Source organism: Lynx canadensis, chromosome F2 (genome assembly GCF_007474595.2).
Source record: "Lynx canadensis isolate LIC74 chromosome F2, mLynCan4.pri.v2, whole genome shotgun sequence".
NCBI lineage: Eukaryota > Metazoa > Chordata > Mammalia > Carnivora > Felidae > Lynx > Lynx canadensis.
The window spans coordinates 19,527,903-19,553,150 of record NC_044320.2 but is presented as its reverse complement, the minus strand read 5'-3'; the positions used below and the strand labels follow the sequence as shown (position 1 = coordinate 19,553,150).

The following is a 25,248-nucleotide window of genomic DNA, read 5'->3' as shown; positions in this document are numbered from 1 at the left end:
ATGTCGCCCAGTCTCAACGTGGCCAAGGATAGGCTGAGCATAACTGCCTTCATTTTACAGAGGAAGAAAGAGACATTAAGCCACTTGCCAAGCTCATACAGTTATTGTGCGACTTACTGATGTGGCAGTTAAGAAAATGAGGTTAGGGGCATAGGATGATGGGGGTGAAACAGGAAGAAAACTGATCTTGTGTTTCACCCAACTCAAGAATTAAAAAGTAAATGCAAGGATGATAAGAGAAGGAAAAACAAATGGAAGAAACTGTTTTTCTTTTTTAAAGGCAGGTTTAAGACTCCTTTGGAGGGGCACCGGGGTGGCTCAGTCGGTTGAGCATCTGACTTTGGCTCAGGTCATGATCTCACGGTTCGTGGGTTCGAGCCCTGCATTGGGCTCTGTGCTGACAACTCAGAGCGTAGAGCCTGCTTCAGATTCTGTCTCCCCCTCTCTCTGCCCCACCCCCCCAAATTAAATATTTTTTTTAACCTTTATTTATTTTTGAGACAGAGAGAGACAGAGCATGAACGGGGGAGGGGCAGAGAGAGGGAGACACAGAATCCGAAACAGGCTCCGCTTTGAGCTGTGAGCACAAAGCCCGACGTGGGGCTCGAACTCACGGACCGTGAGATCCGAAGTCGGACGCTTAACCGACCAAGCCACCCAGGCGCCCCATCTAAATTAAATAAACATTAAAAAAAAGACTCTTTTGGAATAAAGCCACTGAGTTCTGAAGGGAGTAAGGGAAGGTTCTGTGTCAACCACTTTTCTCCACACTAATCCATCAGCCTGTAAATAAATTGTGTTTGTCCAACAGCTTTAATCTATCTCTCCTGGATTTTTTGTTTATCCCTCCCTGGCTAAAATCAGCAGGATGTGACACTTGGGAAGTTGGACTCTGAAGGGAGACCAACAGGTTCAAATCTAATTTTCATCACTTTTTAGCTGTGTGGCAAGTCACTTAATCTCTCTGGGGCCTCAGTTCTCTCTGCTGTAAAAAAAAAAAGAAAAAAAAAAGGAGATGGTAATAGTAACTTCTGATGAGGTTGTTGCAGACACTAGTGCATCTGTGGAAAGTGCTCAAATAAGCATCTGGAACCTGGTAAGCGTCACGTAAGGATAAGCTATTGCCCCTGTAGAAAGTGGGACAGGCGAAGGCCAGGATCCCTGTGCACTTTCCCACATAGGTCTCTGATTCCTGGAAGTGCATAGTAGCAGAGGTCGGAACACTCATTTGTTACGTACGTGAACGAATGCAGACGTGGTGACCTTGAGCAATCTGTGATGAAGAGGAAGTACCTGGTTGCAGCAAGTTCCTAGAGTTTTTGTTTGCTGTTTGGTCGAAGCCATAAGCCCACTGGTGGAGGAATAAAGAGAAGGCAGTGAGAGCAGGGGTGAGAAAGCTTTTCTCGGTTTCCAGGCTGGCAAGAGAGCTCTAGCTTCTCCATGGTTGTTTTCCCCTCCATTTGCTTGCATCATCTCTAGATCTGGGGGTGCAATCACTGTCTGGGGCCTCTGGGCCCTGACCGTGTAGAACCTCCCCGCCCCCTCCCCCACTGACATACAGGGATGTGAACGGCACTCGAATGCATTTAGAGCTTCCACTTGTTACTGAGCTCTGCAATCGGCTGACTGATCTGTGTTGTCATTAAAATTCCTGAAGTGATTGCCAAACTTTCTTTCCAGGCTCAGGCTGCATGAAGAAAAGGTTATTAAAGATAGGCGACATCATCTCAAAACCTACCCAAACTGCTTTGTTGCCAAAGAACTGATTGACTGGCTGATTGAGCACAAAGAGGCTTCTGACAGAGAGACAGCAATCAAACTCATGCAGAAGTTAGCAGACCGGGGCATCATTCATCACGGTGAGTGAGGTGGCCACCGACCGTCAAGGTAGCTTGGGAGGAAGACACGGGCTGCGTCTTCTATTCCAGATACAAACCTACCCATTTAAGAGATAAAACACTTGGTCTCCTGTGCACCTCTCGCTGGTGGCATTCCCTTCTTTCCTCCGAGAGGCATTTGGGCTTATTTCCATTTACTGCTTCATACTTTTTCCTTTCTGTAGATGCATCTCTTAGCAAAGTATCATACTGTTGCAAGTGCTTTAAATCATTATAAAAATGCATGATTATTCTTGTACAACTTGATGAACATGCTGTTTGTGAGATTCATCCATGTTTGCTCATTTTCACTGCTGCGTATACCATGTATAATTATGCCTTTGTGCCTTTACCCGTTCTCCTGCTGATGGACATTTAAGGGGTTTCCAAATTTTTGCTGTTACTCTCGACATCTCTACGAACATTCATGAACATGTCTCCTTGAAATCTCTAAAACTGACCAAGACCTTTCATATGTTGATGTTCTCTTGGGCTGAAATGCCCTTTCTCTTCACTTTTGCCCATTTTCTATCCATTCTTCAGGTCTCTAACTACATGCGAGCTCTTCAGAGAAGTGTCCATTCCTTGCAGCTAGGCGACGGGGGTTCTTTGGTCTGTCACTTCAGTATCGCCTCACCTCTTTCATTGCCCTGTTGTACCGTATATATATATTTTTAATGTGTATTTATTTTTGAGAGAGACAGAGACATAGTGTGAGCAGGGGAGGGGCAGAGAGAAAGGGAGACAGAATCCGGAACAGGCTCTAGGCTCTGAGCTGTCAGCACAGAGCCCGACGCGGGGCTCGAACCCACAGACTGCGAGATCATGACCTGAGCCGAAGTTGGACTCTCAACCGACCGAGCCACCCAGGCGCCCCATGTTGTACCATATTTTTATTACATGCTGACATTGCTCTTTATTTCACTAGCCTTCACATTCTTTGAGGCTGATACCTCCCCCATTGTGCTCAAGAAGAGTTTGTGGAATGAATGATGAATTGAATTTTGTGACCCTTTTACTAGACAGTGAGGTGATGGTGATGGTGATAGACTCACTCTATTCCAGGTACTGTGTTAAATACCTGTATTAAATCATAGAGGAGTGTGCTTGAGAAATGAGGCAGTGAAACAAGTCTTAATTAGCATCTCACTGCATGTGAGGAATTAAATGAGTTTTGTTTTGTTTTTTTCTTATGGGCCTCTCTGTGTATATTGTGTTTCAGTGTGTGATGAACATAAGGAATTCAAGGACGTCAAACTCTTCTACCGCTTTCGGAAGGATGACGGCACCTTCCCGCTGGACAATGAAGTGAAGGCCTTCATGAGAGGACAGAGGCTGTATGAGAAGTATGTTGCTCGTGGAATCCCCCGTGTGATCTTAACTTGTGGAGAGAAGCAGGGCTATTTCGGGCTTTTATCATTCTGACTTCAGCCTGGCTCTTCACGCGAGATGGTTACATAACTGTTCCCTTTAATATGGGAAGACTCCATCACTCATTTGCTTTTCTCTTTGCCAGGGATAAAGTCGATTTCATAAGATTCTTAATAAAGATTCTATTTAAATATAAAATATTTAAATACTTATTTTCTACGTGTAAGTCGATGTGACAAAATTCCAACATAAAAAAAAAAAAACACAAACCCTGCAAAGTTGCAGCTTGCTGTTTGCCCTCAAGTCATGCAGTTGCCTATTTTCTCTTTTGAACACCGTTGTGTAACTTGGAGGTTTGATCTTGTCAATGGCTGGAGAAGCAGTGTCAATTACAGGGGAAGTTCAAGTTCAGGTTAAGAGCTGAGTCGTGAGAGGACTTCAGGAGGCAGGATGGTGTAAGAGGAATAATCTCTCAGCTCTTTGAAGAGGGGAATGCATTGTAGTCAGGAGGATTCAGAGGCTGGATCTCAGATCTCCCTGGCGGTCCAGTCCGTGTCTGGGCAGATCTGCTGTTCCTGTGGTCCCTTTTCCATCCTGCCTTGTTTTGTTTTGGTTTTTTTTTCCAGGGCAGCCATTAGAGCAGACACTACCTCCTTAACTCTGGCTGCCTTTCAAGGCTTGAGGGAGTTGGAAATATGTATTTATCGCACAAAAGAGCCTTCTCTGTGATGGGTGGGTTGGTGCATGGGGAGGTAGGTCAGGGGGGTCGGATCAAGCAGCATGATGGCTAGGAGCCAGACGAGTTTGATTCTAGCCCTGTCACCTTACCTCTGTAAACCTCCTCTTTTATGACATAGGAGTGGTGATGGCACTTACCTCCTAGGTGTTTAGTGCTATTGTGGGAATTAGAATAAATTGTGTCAATTACTTAAATATTTAGCTCAGTAGCTCGGTGTGTCAGGCCCCAGAGATGACAGTCGTTTCAGATATTAGCCTGACAGCGATGGCCACCCTGGAGTCTGTCTCTCCTGTGTTCTGCCTCCATCCCAGTTCTGTTCACCTGTTTCTGGTGCTGGTATTGTCCAACACATGCCCCATGTGCGCTACTTCTCTCGTCTCTTGCTTTCTATACCGAGGTATACAAAACCCCTCATCTCCTGGACTCACATGAACTTGAATGGAAGGGATCCATTAGCACCTTTGTTTGTACATCTGAGTATATGTATATGTGTTGTTGCTGTTTTCTTTTACTTTCTTAGCTCCTTTCGGAAAATTCTAGCAGGTGGTAAGTAATTTGATCACTATGATGGTCCTTTCAAATCGTAAGATTCTATGTTGTCAAAAACATGTCATTTCCACGGATCAATATTGCTATATCTTTTTTTCTGTGTGCAATTAGTGTTCAGTATCTCAATTTCCCAGTAAATTTATTCCTCAAAATGCTCGTGAAATTAGTAATAGGAAAAGTTGTTTATTTATTTATTTTTAATAAAAAAAATGTTTATTTTTAAGAGAGAGAGACAGAGTGCAAGCAGGGGAGGGGTAGAGAGAGGGAGTTACAGAATTCGAAGTAGGCTCCAGGCTCTGAGCTGTCAGCACAGAGCCTGAGGTGGGGCTCAAACTCAGGAAACATAAGATCATGACCTGAGCCGAAGTCCACTTACCCAAATGAGCCACCCAGGTGCTGATGCTAGGAAAAGTAATTTAATCAGTACTTAACCTTGGGTGAACTAGCTGCTGCCTCTCAGTCTTGGCCCCTATTGTTGGTTGCTGGAACATACATGGAACAACCTTTAGGGCCTTTGGAATTGATGGCTCAGTGTACCTACATGATCAGTTTTGTTTACCGTACCTTTAATCATTTTTATTGTATTTCTCATGTCTCCCTGGATATCTTTTCTATGAATGTCAGCATGTATATTCTTTTGTAAGTTTTGGGTACTTTAAAAAATAATGTGAAGAAGTAAATAGTTTTGTGCACAGCTCACCTCTTCAAGGATTTTATTTATTTTACTATTGAAGTTTTTTTTCCTATATTTTTAAAAGCCAGAATACTTGTATTAGGATATCTCTAACATTTATGAAAGAAGGCCTTGCAAAATATATGTTCCTTTTTTTCTTTGCCTTTTAAAATAATAACAATTGATAATATTTGTTGGTTGATAACTATGTATCAGACATCCTGACTAGCCCATTTTTTTTATTATCATAATGAACCTGATTTAGAAGAATTGTATCCATTTTATGGACGAGGAAAATGTGGTAGGGAGAGATTCAAGCTCTTATTCAAGGTCCCTTCACTAGTAAAAACATCTGGGATTCGAACCTAGGAGCCCACAGCCCAAACTTATTGCTACTAGGTTGTTAATAAATTTTAGAAAACATTTTTATTATTAGGAAAGATGTATCATTATTTATCACTTACGGAAATTAAATTAATGAAATCAGTGTTTTCTTCAAAATTTTAGAAAACATTTTTATTAGGAAAGATGTATCATTATTATTTGTGGAGATTAAATTAATGAAATCAATGTTTTCTTCAAAATGTAGTTTATAGTAAAATATAACATGGAGTTTGTAAATATCTGGGTATGGAATTTTCTGTAAAAAGTAACTGAAATAATTCTAAGTAGACATTGGAAAAGAAGAGTAAAGCAATTTTCCTTCAACACAAATCTACCTATAGATTTAGGGACTAAAGAACACAGGGAATATAGTAAACAGTATTGTAAGAAAAAAAAAGAGATACATTTTTTTTAAAGAATTTATTAAGAAAAAATTTTTTTAACATTCATTCATTTTTTTGAGAGACAGAGAGAGGGTGTGAGCAGGGGAGGGACAGAGAGAGGGAGACACAGAACCTGAAGCAGGCTCCAGGCTCTGAGCTGTCAGCACGGAGCCCAGCGTGGGACTCGAACTCACTAAGCGTGAGATCATGACCTGAGCCAAAGTCGGACGCTTAACCGACCGAGCCACCCAGGCGCCCCTTAAAGAATTTATTTTTAAGTAATCTCTACACCCAACATGGGGCTCGAACCCACAACCCTGAGACCAAGAGTCCCACAGTCCACTGACTGAGCCTGCCAGGCACCCCCAAAAAAGAGATGAATCTACATGGTATGCTAAAAGTGTGATAGAAACACCTTTTATTTGTAAATTAAGCTCTTCAAAACACTTCTACTAGATTATTTTATTTGAACTCTCTTAATGGAGTAATAAGAGAATAGTAAATGATAATAGAAATAATAGCGTAGTAAATAATACTATAAAATACAATATAAATTAAATGGGACGTTACATTATCACCCTGGTTTTCGGGAGGAGCATTTGGGACCTGAGGCAATAAAATCATTTCTGTGTGATGGCGATATGGCTCAAGAGGGACACCTGAACCCAGGCAGCAGGTGCACAGGCCGCTGCTCTCCACACACTCCCACCAGCTCTGGAGGGGGCTGGCTGTGTTGTCAGTACATCCTTTTTGCCCTCCTCTTGCTTGCTTGTTCTGGGTTATTAATAGAACGTTGTGAAACTGGGTGGTTTCTGCCTGGGGTTTTGGTGAACCGGGCTGATTTCTGGGCACCTTGATTTCCTATCCATAGAGACGTTTCTCAGTATGCTATTTTGTAGGACACAGCTGTGTTTCAAAACTCACAGTGACTCTGCTACCTCTTAGTATCCATCTTGCTCCAGTTAATTCAACTCAGAGGTACTCAAACGAACACCAGTTAAGGGGCAAAAGCTGGCCTTTTCAGGGTGTCCCACCATGAGGAAGGTTATGGGAGAGCTGGTGACCGGAGTCCTCTGCATAGTGAGTGACAGTGGGTGTGGGTTTTCGGAGTCACCCAGCCCTGCTCTCCAGTCCTGGCCTCCGACTAGCTTGCTCTGCGACCTTGAGCAGGCTGCTGAAACTCTCTGATCTGGGGTCATAAATGGAGGCAAGGCTGAGACCCACTTGGAAAGGCTGTTGGGAGGAATTTACAATCTGTGCATTGCTGAACACAGTGCTAGGCACAGAGTGAGAGCCCAAGAAATGTTAGCAGCTGCTATTAGAGTAGTAAATCAGTATATAAATGAACGGTATCTATTCTTATTATCATATTCTTTTAAGATTTAGCCTAGCCTAGAAGTTAAGAGCCGGGAGCCAGGCTGCCTGGGTGTGGATCCTGGCTCTGTGCCTTGTTGGCAAGTGGCTTCACCTCTCTGTGCCTGCCGTTGCCGTCCTGGTATATGGAAATATTGATTGTATTGACCTCGTAGACTTCTTGTGGGGCTTAAATGAACTAACATGATGTATGAGCACACAGGTCAGGGCCTACCTCAGGGTATGAGCGTATCTTGCTGACCATCTACTGCTGCCAGCTGGACAGAAGTGTGAGGAGGATGTGTGCCCCTGGATCAATGCCCAGAATTTGTCATTTTGAGCAATTCATCTGAGAACATTCAGGTCCCACTGCACTTCCATCAACAGGCGTTCATCAGACCTTCACTATGGACTGAAGGTGCATAGGATAGGGCACGCCGTCTCCAGGAGGGGCATACCGTTTCCCACTTAATTTTGCATGGGCCCAGATACCTCAGACATGCAATGCATGAACAAAACTCACGTTGTCCCAAATAGTGCAATTTTTAGTTTTCATATGAAACCTGCATCATCAGGATAGAAATACCTGTGACTTAAAAGAACAACGGTGGATCTGTGTACTCAGCCTTCACGTGGCAGAAGATATTTAAGATATTTCAGGTGCATATTCCAAACGACGAAGATTGATTATCATCTAGCAGTTGGCAAAATAGATCTCTTTAAGGAAAAAGGTGAACTCAGGATTATCAAGTGTTCTCTCTATATATTGATAAATAGAGTTAGCTATAAAAGAGAATATAAGTTCGAGGTACAATCTGGACTTTCCTTACTAAAACCAATATTTGAAATGTGCATTTTAAAAACTAATTTTTTTTTTATCTTAGAGCATGAGCAGGGGAGAAGGGTAAGGAGAGAGAGAGAGAGAGAGAGAGAGAGAGAGAGAGAGAGATAGAAAGAGAGGGAATCTTAAGCAGGCTCCACACTCAGCACAGAGCCCAACACAGGGCTTGATCCCATGACCCTGGGATCATGACCTGAACCGAAATCAAGAGTAAGAAGCTCAACCAACTGAGCCACCTAGGCGCTCCTAAATGCACATTTTAAACTAACCCTGATTTTCATCTTGAGACCTAGAGGAGACTTCTCAATTCTAATTTAACCTCAGTCTTAACATGGAGGTAGGTCCCTTCTAGGTCTGGTTCATAAAGACGTTAGTTTAGTTTTTCACCTAAAGGGCCTTTGGTCTGTTCAGCAGCAGGAATTTCTCTCTCCAGCCACTCATGGTCTATTTAGTTTGCTTAGGAGTATAAACCTGAGTGAAGAACTGGTTTACAGTGCCTGCATGCCATTAGATTTCTGTTGAAGTCCCACGGCTTCCTTTATATTCTCTCCTCCATAGGACTGAAGGGAAATATAAGGGAGAAACTGTATCCAAAGGGGAAAAGCCCTTTTGTGTGTTTTATCTTATCAGAGGTTTCTCTCCCATGTGCCCCTGGGATCTTTTTCCTGTTCCCTCCCAGTGCCTGGCACAATAAATATTTATTGAATGAACAAAGGACTCCGCGTGCTATGATCGCTGTGAGCTGCTGAACTTGTTCCATGAAAGCGCTACAGAGAACTTGCTTTTAATGGCAAACAACACTAGCCAGAGGTTCACCTTGTCTTGCCTCTTTAGGGTTTAAAAAGCATCTTACGCATTATCATATTTGGCCCCCTGCCCAATGCTGGGAGTTATTACACAATTAATCCCACTGTAGAGATGAGGAAGATGAGCTAGAGAGAGGTTTAATGACTGATGTAACCCTAAAGCATGGAGCTGGAGGAAAAAAAAAAGTCTTTAAAAGTTTTTAAGCTTTTGACTCCATCTTGTTCCATTTCTGGGATAGAAGTGCTTTTCAAACTGAGATACTGAGTCCTATGAATTGATTCCAATTTTGTGTTCAAAATACATTTTAATTATTTTGCAAACTTTAATAAAAATACTTCCTAATAGGCTATGTATAACATTTTCACAGTTTACATGTGCTGCTCAGTTTGATAGTGATTCATACAATCTTGGAGTGAACACTTCCTGTCTTCTTGGTTTATTTGAAGAGTGTCCTAAGATTGCAATGTAAGTAGGTTAAAAGTTGTTTCCTTTCACAACTGCTTGTCTGAGTGACAAGAAATGATTTCCATGCTGTATAACTAGTGTCAAGAACTGTTAAGAATCTTGGATTTTATTTTATTTGCAAGCTAACAAGTTTGCGTGCCATCACTTCCTGGATGCCGGCAGAAGACAGGAGACCCCTGGGTCAGAGACAAAGGACAGTTTGTTACTCTCAGCAATAGTAATAACCAGAGTATCGTCATTTTCTGGAATGAGTTCTGCAAGCTTTGGTCCCTATAGCGGAGCACAATGAGTGCCAGATGACACCTGCCAGGGTTGGGTTACAGAAGAGGATCGAAAGCATGAGGAACCTGAATTTTTTGTAATAGTCTTAAAGCAAACTGCTCTCTAGCACAGAGGGAGACATTATCTTTATTATACAGGACAGTAAACCAGTCTGCCCTTTTGCTTCAGAGAGAGACACTATCTTCCAAGTCTGCTCATTAGGCAAACATTGAAAAGATAGTTTAGAACATGGGCTGTCAGTGCTTCTGCTTGCAAGATATGAGGAGATGTGCACAATCCACGGATAATTATACCCTGGCAACTGAAACAAAATGCACAAATTAATTGGATTTTGTAGCTGATTCTTGAGGGAGCAATAAATATCACCACTTCTCATATTTTTGTATTTTTGTGTGTATGGTAATCAAAGCTACCATACAGGTTTCATTGCTTAACGTTTGTAAGTATATGTTGTGTTACAAACATGAAATTTTTAAAAAAGGGATTTTCTGTAAAATTTTACTTGAAAAAAGAGATTACTGCTTTAAAAAGTTTTAAAATGATGCTATTTTTAAAGGACTTTGTCTTTAAAGTCTTCTCACAGGGTGTTTAACAACAATTTTAGAAATTTAAGGGGTTTTATTATATGTGCAGCTGTATGTGGAGTCATGGGAAACTTTTGATCTAGAACTGCATCCTTGTTAGGTGCTCCTAACCATCTATTCTTTCTTTTCATTTATTTATTTTTTAATGTTTATTTATTTATTTTGAGAGAGAGCGCACATAAGCCAAGGAGGGGCAGAGAGAGAGAGAGAGGGAGAGAGAGAATCCCAAGAAGTCTCTGTGCTGTCAGTGCAGAGCCCCACGTGGGGCTCGATTCCACAAACCATGAGATCATGACCTGAGCCCAAACCAAGAACCAGACGCTTAACTGACCAAGCCACCCAGGCGCCCCTCTTTCCTTTCTTTTTAAAAAAAGTTTCTATATAACAGGCCATGCAAAATTGTGGGCTTCACCTGACAGGTTATTAAAATGTTTAATAATTTGCCTGTCAGGGACCTTGGACTGGAGAGACTATATAAAACAAACTCATTGTTTTATCATTTTCAATATCTACAAAAATTTTATACTGCAGTTATTTTCAAACATTTTCTCTGTCTAAACATTCCCTTATAAGTTCTAAGTGTAAAGTATGGAAAAGAGTGTGTATGTATGTTGAAAACATCCAGCCCTGGTTCACCTAATTTTGTGGGTTTTCTAATTTTTTTACAGCTTGCAGCTTCAGCCTGCCAGAGAAGGGCCATCTAGGAGCCAACCTCATGGCCAGTTTGGTCATGTAGCTGAGCTCATGCCTGTTCTCTGGGAACAGAACTAGCCAGGGTCTATACTTTTGGTTATGCCCCAAGACTGGGAAGTAGGGGTAGTGAAATGCATCTGGGAACACAGATCCATTGGAAACACAAAAAGTGATGATGTGGTCACTTCATACTCATCGGGGTGGTGATCACAAAAACAAACAACAAATAATAAGTAACAGTGTTGGTGAGGATGTGGGGGAGATGAACCCTTGTGCATTGCTGGTGGGAATTGTGTAGCCACTATGAAAAATGGTATGGGGGGGTCCTCAAAAATTAAACGTAATATTACCATATGATCCAGCAATTCCACTTTTGCATATGTACCCAAAGTAATTGAAATTAGGGACTTGACCACATATTTGTACAACCCTATTCATAGCAACATTATTTACATTAACCAAAAGGTCAAAGTAACCAATGTCCACTGATGGATGAATAGATAAACAAAATGTGGTACATATGTACAATGGAATATTATTTAGCTTTAAAAAGGAAGGAGATTCTGAGGCACCTGGCTGGCTCAGTCGGAAGAGCACTGGTTCTTGATCTCAGGGTCGTGAGTTCGAGCCCATGTTGGGTGTAAAGATAAATAAAATAAGTAAACTTTAAAAAGGGAGGATATTCTGACACGTGCCACAACGTGGATGACAGCATCATGCTAATAAGCCAGTCATAAATGGACAAATGTTGTATTATCCAACTTATGTGAGGTCCCTAGAGTAGGCAAATTCATAAAGACAAAAAGTAGGTTGCCGAGGACCGGGGGGAAGAAGGAACAGGGAGTTATTATTTAGTGGATATAGAGTTCCGCTTTGGGAAGATGAAAACGTTCTCAAGATGGATGGTGATGATGATTGCATAGTCAGGTGAATGTACTTAATGCTACTAAGCTATATCCTAAAAATGGCTAAAATGGTAAAATATTATGTTTATTGACCACAATTATAAAGTAGATAAGATAAGTTACAATATTGTAAATCACTAAAAAAGCTGGTGGGAGGTGGGCAGGAAGCATCAGGCTTAACGTAGAGTACCAGCAAGCACGAGAGTGACAGAGCAAGGTAACATCCATGCTGTTAGGGCCAGATGTTGACCAGAGGAATTGGAGAGACAGTGGTGTGTGCCCTGCAGATTCGGACGATAACGATGAACTGGATACCAAGCACTTCACCAAGTTCACCAAGGTGAACTACCAGAAAGCATGGGGACCATCCCAACCTGGGTTTCCAGCTCCAGAGCCCGTGATCGTAACTGCTTTTCCGTCTGCAGTTTCCACTTTGCAAAATTTCTGTAACTTCAAGCCAGGGTGGTAGCGATAATGAACGCCACTAGATGATAGTAAACAGTATGCAGCTGAACAGATTTTTAAATGGGGCTGAGAAACATCTCTGGGTCTGGTCTTGGAAATCACATTCCCCTTACTGTTTCTTGGCAATGCTATCCCCATATAACGTATGGCAGTAATATTCAAGCTTTGTTAACATGCGGAACAGGCAGCAAGCCAGCTGTGCCTGTCAGAAGCCATCAGCCCTAGCTTGTCATCTACAGATTTCTAGCTCTAGGTGTCATTTAGAGCTGATTTAAAGGTAAACACATTGCTGCTTCAACGGCAGACTGGGTTCACTGACGGTGGAGGTTGACTGTGCTGGTTATTTCTGCCATGTTTTCCTGATCCCGCGGAACTGCTGGGCGGTGAACCTTGTCGTTGTAACATTCACTTTGCCAATCTGTCTCTGTTGTTACTTTTCAACTGGTAAAATGAAAGAGCCATTTGAGATTTCTAGAGTTGGGGAAGCATGTGCCAGAGCTCTTCTCCTGTCTCTCATCAAAACATGCAACCTTTCTGAGCCTGTTTTTCATCTCTAAAATTGCAAGAAAATGCATAATTCACCGATTTGTTGTGCAGACTGAGGTAAAGCCCAGCAGAGCCTCGTCTAATGCAGAGTGTCAAAATGCATATAGTCCAAAGTATCCTTGTGTTACCCCGGATTACCTCTCTACACTAGAATTGCATCCAGCATGCTGAGATGTCCAGCTTGTACGTGAGACATTTCTGTTCGTCCTCCAGATCCATTCTCTCCCCATTCCCAGCCCTCCGTGTTCCCCAGAGACTGACCTACAGGGACTGACTGCATTACTAGGCTGCATTGCCATTGCCTCAGTCAGTGGGAGGCATGAGCAGGAAGTAAGTGGGAGGGAGGAGCGTGAGGTCAGGATTTTATTTCTCTGTTCCCTCCCCCCCATTGGAGGCTCCAGCTGATGTCAGGCAGCCCTGTCCTTTCCCACATCTCTTTTAGGCTTTGGAAACTTCCCTCCCTCTAGAATCCTCAGACCGAGAGTTGTTAATGATCACTGCTGTTGCCAGTCTGGGAGCTTTACATTGTCATTTCCTTTAACCCTGCCCATAGATCAGTAGTTCTTTTATTATAAACTACCTTTCACTACCCATGTACACATTCCTGTAGTTTCCTGCTAGGACCTGGATTTATAAGCCCTGGAGACCCACCTGGGAACTGAAATGAGTGATCTTGTATCTCCTTGAGTGGACAGGCAGGCAGAATTGCCCACACTCGGTCAGTGGAAAATTGACTTGCTCTTTCTGTTGTCGCTGAGAGTGTACCATGTATGATGTGATGGTCGGAATTGGCACAGGGTTCTTTCAGTCCCCACTGTTGTGCAAGTACGGAGTGTGGTTGAATCGTAATGGGTTATTCTGGCTCCCTTTCTGCACCTGTTTCATCCTGGGTTCTAGCCCAGTAACTACAGCAGCCATCTCTCCAAGGTGATTGTGTTTCATTTCTCCAACTTGGCCAGAAGCTCTTTGAGGTCATGGACCTTGGTCATTCTTATTTAGGAAAGAAGTCAATGGTTAGCCCCTTTCCCTTTTTCCTAACCTGTGGAATGTTCAAATTTGAGTAAAACCAGTAATAGATATTTGATAATCTTAGATCACTCTATTTGTATTTTCTCATTGTAGGTTCTTATCATAAACATTCAAAGAATAAGAATACTAATCAGCCATCATTTACTGAACACTCCTTGCTCTAGGCAACATCATGAGTATTTTTCACACATTATTTCATTTAATTCTTCCTATACCCTAAGAGGGAGAGATTTCCACCATTATTTTACAAGTAAGGCAAGTGAATTTGCGATGGGCTAAGTAATAAGCATTAAACCTCCAGTTCGAGAAGAGTGCTCCTACAGAAGTTTCTCACAGTGTATACTCTTCACTTTCCCACAATAAGCATTAAAAGTTAAAAATTTTAATTCCCTGAATGAACCTATAGAGATTGAATACCATCTCCAATATGCTTTGAATCCAATGACTCTCACTTACATCAACTGTCAAGTTTATTCCATCTGGAAGAGATTAAGAACTCAGAGTCTTTTCTAGAGGAAATAGCTTGTTTGTTTTTAAGTGCTGAGATTCTAGAGTGAATGGATCAAGAGGGATAGGGCATGATGAGGCTGTGCCAGACATTCTGCAGCAAAGAGGAAAAAGAACACACACAGAGTAGAAGAGGGGGCAGGACCTTCTGAGAGAAGAGGCACATATTGGAGCAAAGTAAAAGTGGATTTTTTTAAGAGTGATACCAGGGGAAGGCATGGCTGGGACTTTTTCAGGAAGGAGGGTGTTCTTCCATCATTAGAGGCTTTGTGTGGAACTCCCTCCCCACTGTAGGTGGCTTTGTCTTGAAATGTAGAGATGAGTCCAAGAGGTGTAGTTGCTGTGCTGTTTTTCTTGCTTATTTACTAAATGGAAACATCCCTACTTAATTATAGTCTCTTCACACAGAGCTGAGGAGTGTAAGCAAAGGCATTGTTCCGCCAAATGAAAACAGCACTGAATTGACAGAAAGCATTTATTAATTTCAGAGCCCCTGACAAAAGAGTCTTTCAGACCAGAAAGAAAGAAAATCCAGATATTTTTAACTGTATTAAAGTTCAATTTGTAGTTAAACTTTTGAAGTTTAATACACATAAAATACACATATCCTGAGTGTGCAGCTCAATAAATTTTCACAAGCTTCACACACTTAGGGAAACCACCACCACCCAAATAGTACTTTTCAAAGATTGTCCTCTGTAGCCTACTATAATTTAACACCCTAAACAAAATTGATTTTTATCAGTGTTAGCATTCGTTAGAATATAACATTTCTTTTGAAGAAATTAAACTTCTTTGGCTTTTATGTGTTTCACCTGTCACCTGAATGTCACCTCCTGTCCCCAGATACTCGGAATTGGTTCTTCTGGTTAGTTTGAACTGTTGCCCAACCTGATGAGGATTGACAAGAGTCAACAAGGGTCTACTCTCATGGTGCGTGTATGTACCTATGTGTATTGCTTGTTCACTGCTACTTGGTGCCAGGCTATTTGCTAGATGCTTTTATAGATTAGCTCTAATTTTTATGACCCCATTGACGTAAGCATTATTATCTTTATGACCTGCAAGAGGAAATTTAGGATCGTAGAGCCCAACCACAGCTTGGAAATCACAGTTCAGAGATTCAAACTCAGGGTTGCTTCTCATTGCCACTGTCTCTGGAACCATTTGTGTTCATAGGCAGGAACAGAGGAGGAGGTGATCAACTGGATCACTCCTAGATGCCTTTCTTCCCTTTCATTATCTATATACTTCTACTAACTTTTTTTTGGTATTTATCTACCTTGCATATAGGTTTTAATTTAATTTTAATAAGCTTCCCACTGACAAGCAATTTAAGGTCAAGGGCTGTGTCTTTTCATTTCTGCATCTCCTGGGACATAGAAGATGCTCAATAAATATTTATTGAACTAATGAATGAATAAGTGAAATGACCAAAGTAGTGATTTTTTAACAGCTCTATTGAGATGTAACTCGCCTACTATACAAATGACCCATTTAAAGTATACAAGTTAATAGCTTTTAGTATATTCACAGATATGTGCAACCGTAACCACAATTTTAGAACATTTTCATCACTTCATTAACTCTTAGCTGTCATTTCCCTGGCCTTTCATCTATCCCTACGCAACCACTGGTTTACTTTCTGTCCCTGTAGCTTTTTCTGTTCTGAACATCTCATGTGAGTGGAATGATACAGTACGTGGTCTTCTGTGACTGGCCTCTTTCATTTGTCATGTTTTCAAGGTTCATCCCTATCGTAGCATGTATCAATATGTCCTTCCTTTCTGTAGCCAAATAGTATTCCATTGTGTCCACGTATGACGTTTTCAGTTCTATGAGTTGACAGATATTTGGTTTGTTTCTGCTTTTTGACAGTAATGAATAATGCTGCTGTGAACATTTGTGTAACAAGTTTTTCTGTGGACATATGTTTTCATTTCTCCCGGACATAGAGAGAGAAGTAGAAGGCTGGATCGCGTAGTAGCTTTGTGTAGAATGGCTGGATCGCATAGTAGCTTTGTGTCTAGTGGTTTGAGGAACTGAGATGTTTTCTGAAGTGGCCGCACCATCTTCCATTCCCACCAACAGCTTATGAGGCCTCCAGTTTCCCCACATCCTTGCAAACAACTTATCATTATCTGACTTTTTGATTCTTGCCAACTAGAGGGTATGAAGTGGTAGCTCATTGTGGTTTTGTTTGCAGTTCCTGATGACCAATGATGCCTAGCATCTTTCTATATGCTTATTGACCATTTGTGTATCTTTTTTTGTCTATGAAGATCATTAGTCCACTTTGAAATTGGGTTATTTGTCTTTTTATTATTGAGCTTGAAGTCAAGTTTTTATTTGGATTCAAGTTAGCTAACGTATAGTGTAGTATTGATTTCAGGAATTGAATTTAGTGATTCATCACTTACTTACAATACCCAATGCTCATCCCAACAAGGGCCCTCCTTAATGCCCATTACTCATTTAGCCCACCCCTCCCCACCTCCCCTAAGTGTTCTTTATGTATTCTGGATGCAAATGCATTGTCAGTCATATGCTTTGCAAATATTTTCTCCCATTCTGTGAGTTATCTTTTCACATGCTGGCTGGTGTCTTTGAAGCACAAGAGTTGTAAATGTTAATGTCCAGTTCATCTATTTTTTCTTTTGTCACTGGTGCTTTGGTATCCTAAGAATCCTTTGCCCAATCCCAAGTCACGAAGATTTACCCTTATGTTTTCTTATAAAAATTTTATGGTTTTAACTCTTCTACTTAGGTCTTTAATATACTTTGAGTTATATTTTTCTACAGAGTATGGGGTAAGGGTCCAGCCTCTTTTTTTTTTGCACGTGGCTGTCTAATCATCTCAGCATAATTTGTTGGGAAAATGATTCTTTCTGATTGGGTGGCCTTGGAACCCTTGTTAAAAATCAGTTGACCACAAATTTAAGGAGAAAAATAGATGAACATAGGGAAAAGGGAGGGAAAAAAAAAAAGAGAAAGAGCCAAAATGTAAGAGACTCTTAACTGTAGAGAACAAACAGGGTTGATGGAGGGAGGTGGATGGGGGGGATGGGCTAGACAGGTGATGGGCATCAAGGAGGGCACTTGTGATGAGCACTGGGTGTTGTATGTAGGTGATGAATCACTATATTCTACTCCTGAAACTGGTATTACACTATATGTTAACTACAATTTACATAAAAACTTGAAGCAACAACAACAAAATCAGTTGACCACAGGTGTATTAAAGCAGTGATTTTTAAATCTGTTTCAAGAGTGGAGTCTTACGATTGTCCAATGTAAGATCTTGCTTGAAAAAAGAGAGCAGAGACTGTTTTTCCTCCTCTTTCACACCACTTCCACAAATGTACAGGACAACGTTGTCCTACTGTCACCTGGCTCATTAACCTGCACAAAAGTAGTATCCACTTCTCATTGTGTTCAGTTTTTTTTTTATCACTTTCTTACTTTTGTACAGTATATTTATTTTCCCTAGTTGGTATTGTCCTCAATTTTTCTTCACTACTTCATCTGCTTCCCCTAAACTTCTTTCTTTACCCCTTTTCTTTCTTTGTCTTTGGCCTCAAATGCTTCTATTTTCCAATAATTATGGAAGCATCCAAACTAAATAATAACCATTCCTTTAAAAGGAGCCTTTATGGTATGTTTTAGAACTAAGCTTCCCCTGACAGTTGTTTCAAAAGGCTCACAGAAGTTGGAATTGTTTTGAATTCATTGTAAAAGTGCTCAGTTTCTCTCCTTCTTGTGTAATTTTGCAGTTATGAAACCATGGCTGAATGTGGCCATTTAGGACTGTGGTCTTGCAGTTGCATTCGTATTCTGTCTAAAGCTGACTTAAGTTCTGAAAATGTTTACTGCAGTAACACTAAAAACCATGGGCAATGTGAAAATTACAACTCAGGTTCCAGAATATCAGTCTCTTCAGAGCATAAAATCATCACGAAAAAGTTCTAGTTTTTCTTCCATCAGATTTTAGGATAGCAAGTGAAGAGGAAGGGATTTCACCTTTCAAAGGCAAATAACTTTCTCTATTTCTGTCGCTTGTGATATTTTTAGTTTTTAGTCGGTTGAATAACAAACATTTGTTGAGCGCTTAATGTATATATGCCTTCCCTAGGCTCAGTTTGGTTTTTGTTTGTTTGTTTTTTTCTTTTTTAAGAAATAAAAGCATTTAAGACATGGTGTCTTATCTTTCAGAAGCTTCTAGCTTATCTTGAGTGCATTAAAAATCCAATGGATATATAAACCATGGTATTGACTTTAAGTTCAAATCAGAGAGAGATCTGCCTGGATTGTGCTTTAGTTGGGATACTTTCAAAGAAGGGTTAGTATTTAATCCAGCCCTTTAAAAGAGCCCCACTGTGTCATTTAGCCCCTAGTGCAAATGACAACCAGTGACCTTTTTGTCCTGTCCTTCAGGTTGGTGTAGTCCCTCATCTGTGCACAGGACTGCTCCTGAGGAATCGGGGCTGGACTTTAACCCTCCTTTTTACCTGAAGCCAGGCTTCCTTGTACCTGAACAAAGTACAAGTGATGCAAGTGAATGACCTGTTCACTGTATCACTGTGCAATGAACACCTCCCCTGCCTCCTTTTGAAGAGTAGAGAATGGAGAAATAGATTTCTCCAGAGAAAGAGAGCAGGGGAGATGTCAGGGAATAGCATGAGTAAGAAAAAAGATGAGAATCAGTATGTTTAATTCAGTGTGTAATATGGAGACAAGTTAAGGATGGTAAAAGGTAATGTGTTGGCAAAGAATGGGAAATGCTGCTTTTCCTTTCTTTCCCTCACCCTTTCTAATAGGTAATGTTTTCACTCAAAAATATTAACTGAACAGCTTTCTGTTTACTCGTTCCAAACCTAATTATTATGAAAACGATGTCAATTTGTCTGTATGACATCTGTTCTATAGATAATAGCATAGCACATAAGAATACCAATGCTCATGGAAGCATTTCTTCCTTATTAATATGTTCTTGCTAATCACAGAAGTCAATGTTATACATTCAAACTAAATGTTGGGAGAATACATCTAAGTATATTATTGATACATTGGGAACTACTTTATTATATTAGATATTAATATAAGCATTTTGTCAGAAACAAGCCATCTGGTTAAACAAGACTTAACCTCAATATAATTTCTTTATTGATAACATTTTTCCCCAGTTACAAAAATAGTGTATACTCTTTGGGGAATAATTTGAGTAATAGAGAATTCCATTAAGAAAAGGAAAATCATTCACAAACTACCCCCAGGAGTCTTAATATTTGGGTGAGTTAATTTTTAATCTTTAATGGTTATCATGTGTATAGAGTTACATATTTTGCCTTTCAAAGTAATTTATCATTATATTAACACACGCCTTTTTAAAAAGCTATCTCTCTATCCCTCTAAATCCTGAAGCACCTTTTTGGCCACATAATGCATATGGGTCGTTGTGAATCTCCCTAGCTTGTCCCCTTGAGCACCATTTACGTGTGTTCTCATGTTATAGAGGGCCTTCTCAACTATTTTGATTTTTTTTTTTTCCGTACACAAGGAGATCGTTATCAACTTATTTCTATTTCTGTACTGGCCCCTAAATGTAGCAGTTCCTTCCATTGTAATGCTGCCTTCCCCCTGGCTTAAAGTCAGTCTGGGAAATCTGACTCAGATATATATCCAGGAAAGGTGGAAATCAAACTCACATGCACGATCAAAATCTGTTGAGTGCATGCTTACGGGAGGCAAGTATTGTTGGTGCCTAGCACCATATTTGGTATATGGCTTTATGTCATGATTACAGGCCATAACGGGACAATTTTGACTAAAAAATGAATATGTTCTATAAAATGTAAGTTTCTGAGCATCGTATACACTCCTGATTACTTATTAAAATAGAGTTGTTATTCTTGTCTGGAGAAATGCACACAGAATCTTAATTCATTTTGTCACAAAGGGGTTTGATTATATCAAATAGTGGCTTCTTCTAGAAAACTTTTATCATCATCACCATCACCACCATCATCATCACCATCATCATCATCATCATCATCATCATCATGGCTAAAATGTATTCAGTGTTTAGGGGGCAGCTGGCACAATGACTGAAGTATTTATGCATTATCACACTCATATTGCACAACTCCCCAAGTTGTCACTGTTATTACCCCCAGTATACACATGGGGAAGCAGGGTCATGCGGCTAACACGTATGCAGAGTTAGGATTTAAGGCTGGATTTGCCTTTAATCTCATGCTTTCAAAACTACCCTACACTTTAAGTAAAGTAAAAACTAATAAATAAACGAGGAAGAGAGAAGACAAAACCATGAATGAGCTACAAATATTGAAATTGCCTTTCAGCTAGTAAATAAAAATAAACCAGTGTGGTACCTACTCTCCAAGATGGTTCCAAATATACGTGCATGTTGCTCTTCCCATGAAGGGGTGCTGCATGTATCCCCTCCCCTTGAGTCTGGCCTGAATCTGATGACGTTATAAATATAATTCAGGGCAGTTGACATTCTGTGACTTCAGAACCTAGGCATGAAGAAGGCCCGGCAGGGTTGATTGATTTTTGATGAGTGCCAACGTAATTCAACAGGGAACAAATGATCTTTCAACAAATAGTGTTGGAATGACTGGAGAGCCACATGCAAAAGAATGAAGTTGGACCCCAGCCCCATGCCTTATAGAAGAATGAACTCAGAATGGATTATGGAACTAGATGTAAGGACTCACACTGTAAAACTCTTAGAAGACATAGAAACATAAATATTCACAGGCTTGGGCTGGGCAGTGGTTTCTTAGTCATGACACCCAACACACAAGTGACAAAAAGAGAAAAAGGGATAATTTGGACTCCTTCAAAATTAAAAGCTTTTGGTTACAGATAATACCATCGAGAAAATGCAAAGACAACCCACAGAATGGGAGAAAACATTTGCAAATCACCTGTCTGATAATGGACTTGCATCCAGAGTATAAAAAAGACACTTAACATTCAATAATAAAAAGACAAGCTAATTTTCAAAATGAACAAAGGGTTTGAATAGACATTTTCCCTGAGAATATATACAAATGGACAATAAGCACATGCAAACGTGCTTAATACCATTAATCATCAGGGAAATGCAAATCAAAACCACAGCGAGACACAACACCCACTAGGATGGTCCTAATGAAAAAGAATGGATGATAACAAATGTTAGCCAGGAGGTAGAGAAATTGGACCCCTCGCACGTTACTGGTGGGAATGAAAGCGGTGCAGCCACTAGGACAACAGTCGGGCAGTTTTCCAGAAAGTGAAACGGAGCTACCACCTGACTCAGCGACTCCACTGCTAGATGTGTATCCAAGAGAAATGAAGACATGTCTCTGCACAAAAACTTGTGTGTGGATGTTCACAGTAGCATTATTCATAAGAACCCAAAATGGAACCAATCCAGATTCCATCAACTGATGAATGGATAAACAGAATATAGTCTATCCAAAAAAAAAAAAAAAGAAGAAGAAGAATATAGTCTATCCATACAATGGAATATTATTTGGCAATAGTAATTGTGGAAGGGATGGAAATACTAATACATGCTACAGCATGCATGAACCTCGAAAACATTATATTAAATGAAATATAATTGGGGGATAGCTTGCTATCTAGCAAAACATCATCGGAATAAGTGGTAAGCCAAACTCTTGCCTTAACACTAGGACAACGTATTAGTAGTAAAATCAGGGCGCCTGGCTGGCTCATCCAGTTAAGCCGCTGACTCTTGATTTCAGCTCAGGTCATGATCTCACAGTTCATGAGTTCCAGCCCTGCATTGGGCTCTGTGCTGACAGTGTGGAACCTGCTTGGGATTCTCTCGTCCTCTAGCTCTGCCCTTCCCCTGCTCATTCTCTCTCTCTCTCTCTCTCTCTCTCTCTCTCTCTCTCTCTCTCAAAATGAACAGTAAAAAAAATCCCATGAAAGGCTTTATCTTAAAGAGAGGAACCTGTATAGGGACATTAGTTGATTTTAAAGAGAAATGAGGAAGAACTAAGGCTGGTGGGGTATGTTTTAAATGGCAAGCTGAACCAGTGCGGGCAGACCAGCCAACAGTCTCTTTTCTAAAGCTCATATTGGCGACAGCGGCTCACCAGTCACTTGTCCAGAGGCCACTGGCTACTTAGCAGGAGCTCTAGAGGCCTGGCAGGTCATGTTTCTGGTTACAAGAAGTGACACAAGTAAACCCTATCCACTTGTCCTCTCCACACCCTGAAAGGAAAATTGTGGAGCTAAAAGGGGACAGAGTGGTATAAAGAGAGAGAAGAGCCAGGCATCTGCAGATGTGTCATAAATGGAGAGTATTGGTAGGGCAGGAACTCTAGATTCACCTCATCTCCACACAGGTTTTATAGGTTAGTTTTTGTTGTTGGTGGTGGTCTGTATTTCTTTTCATAGTTTGACTAGAGTCAGGGATTATATGGTCATATTCCACAGAATTTAGGAATCCATGCTAAATCAAACCTTCTGTATCAGATAATGGCTTGGCAAGAATTATATTTAATCTAGATTATGTCTTTTTTTAAGTTTATTTATTTATTTTTGAGAGAGAGAGAGCAGGGGAGGGGCAGAGAGATAGGGAGACAGAGGATTGGAAGCAGGCTCTGCACTGACAGCAGAGAATTTGACATGGGGCTTGAACCCATGAACTGAGATCATGACCTGAGCCGAAGTCTGACGCTTAACCTGACTGAGTCACCCAGGTGCCCCTAGATTAGGTCTTTTTTATTTTTTTATTTTTTATTTTTTTTTAGATTAGGTATTTTTTAAAAAAATAAATATGACAGGTAATATTGTGCTAATTTAAAGTGTGTAGTGTGTTACTTTAGTACATTTATATATCATAATATGATTACAGACATAGTGATATTTGTCATACTACATAATTCTAGTATAATATTATTGTCTATATTCATTATACAGTGCATTAGCTCTCTATGACTTATTTACTACTTGTTACAAGTTTGTACCCTTAAATAGCATCAGTCTTATCCATCTCCCCCCACCCAATCCCCTGGTGAACCACCCTTTTATGCTGTCTTTTTTATAGATTTCACTTTTTAGATTCCACATACAAGTTATATTATTCAATGCTTGTCTTCCTCTGTCTGACTTACCTCACTTAGCATAATGTACTAAAGGTCCATCCTTGAGTACATTGTTGTTGCAAATGGGAGGATATCTACCTTTCTCATAGCTAAATACTATTCCATTGTATATATGTACCCCATCTTTTTTATCTGTTCATGTCTTGTTGGTCATTTGGGTTGTTTTCATAACTTAGCTATTGTAAATAATGCTGTGGTAAACATGAGAGGGAAGGTATTTGTTCAAACTCCTGTTTTCATTTCCTTTGAATATATACCCAGAAGTGGAATTGATGAATTATAACGTTGATCTATTTTTAATTTTTTGAGGAACCTCCATATTGTTTTCCATACCAGCTGGACCCATTTACATTCCCACCAACAATATAAAAGGGTTCCCTTTTCATCACATCCTCACTACCACCTGTTGTCTCCTGTCTCTTTGGCGATAGCTAAAGGGGTCATTTTTAATAGTCTAGGGTAAAGATGTACAGTAAGGGAATGCATAGAAATGAGCTTTATTTATTCACTCAGCATATACTTTTTGAGGATCTTTTATATTAGGAAACAACCATGAACCACATAGACAAGGACACTCATCTCAAAAAACTTAGGTGAGTGGATGACTACCCTAGGGCTCGAAAGGCCTTGCAGGGAATTATGGGAGTCTTTCACAGTGGCACATGGTCCAGATCTGTGGGATCAGAGAAGACTTCTTAGAGGAAATGATGTCTAAAACTGGAAAACTGAGGAGACTAGCTTTCCTCTATTTTCATGCCACAATATCTTATTTGAGAGCCAAAATAAATGAAGAAATGGTGGCATTCCCAATTTGGAATGCACGTGAGCCCTTCAGGGATCTTTTCTAAATTCTCATCTGTCCTTTTTTCATCTTCTTCGAAGGGCTTGGTCATTAAAATATTAGACATATTTCTTATTGCTCATCCCAACTCAGCTGTTACTAACTCTGGGAAGGCAGCCCAGGAGCTTTTTCTAAGGATGGATTGAAACACAGAAGAGGATTGACTTGGAAAAAGGTCTAAATAAAAAGATTTTTTCAAGATTTTGTTACATGCTGAGCAAGAAGGTTTTTTTTATGAGTTCTGTTAGATGATAATAGCTTTTATAAATACTCTTAATATAAAAGCATACACTTATATACGTGGAACTTCTCTTTCCAAAGATTTTTGATGATGATAGCAATTCAAGGAGGGATGTAGAACAGGCATTATCTTCCTCATTTAATATGGGGACACAGAAGCAGTGAGAAACTACGTCATTAGTTTGTGGCAGAGCTGTGCGGGGCCTCCCAATCCTGTGCCCTGCCATGGCTTTCATATGATAGGACTCTGAAGAATCTGCTGCAAAGACTGGAGGGGGCACCAAGGAGTTTCCCTTGTCATTTCATAGCTGTGGGGCACAAGTTCATCCTGCGTGGAGTAGGCATGTAGGCACAGTGATTGGTTAAGTAGTGTAACCCTTGGGATATACCTTGCCTTTTTGTACTATAAAACTGTTTTATTCACACTCATATATGATTCTCACAGTCATGGGTGAAGATAGCATTATACTCTCGAGGAAAAGGAGGCTGAAACCAAGCAAAGTGGCTTGTTTTACGTCTTACAGCTAAGTGATTTTGAATAAACTGACGTCTTCAAATTGCT

General features: G+C 40.4%; 1 protein-coding gene across 2 annotated transcripts in view; it reads left to right on the top strand.

Moving 5' to 3' along the window:
* Positions 1 to 25,248, top strand: part of DEPTOR (DEP domain containing MTOR interacting protein) — a 137,192-nt gene that overhangs the window by 41,254 nt on the left and 70,690 nt on the right. For both annotated transcript variants that reach the window (XM_030304582.2, XM_030304583.2), the window contains exons 2-3: positions 1,681 to 1,859; positions 3,100 to 3,223. In XM_030304582.2, the coding sequence (XP_030160442.1) occupies positions 1,681 to 1,859; positions 3,100 to 3,223 (303 nt within the window). The remainder of the gene's footprint in view (positions 1 to 1,680; positions 1,860 to 3,099; positions 3,224 to 25,248) is intronic.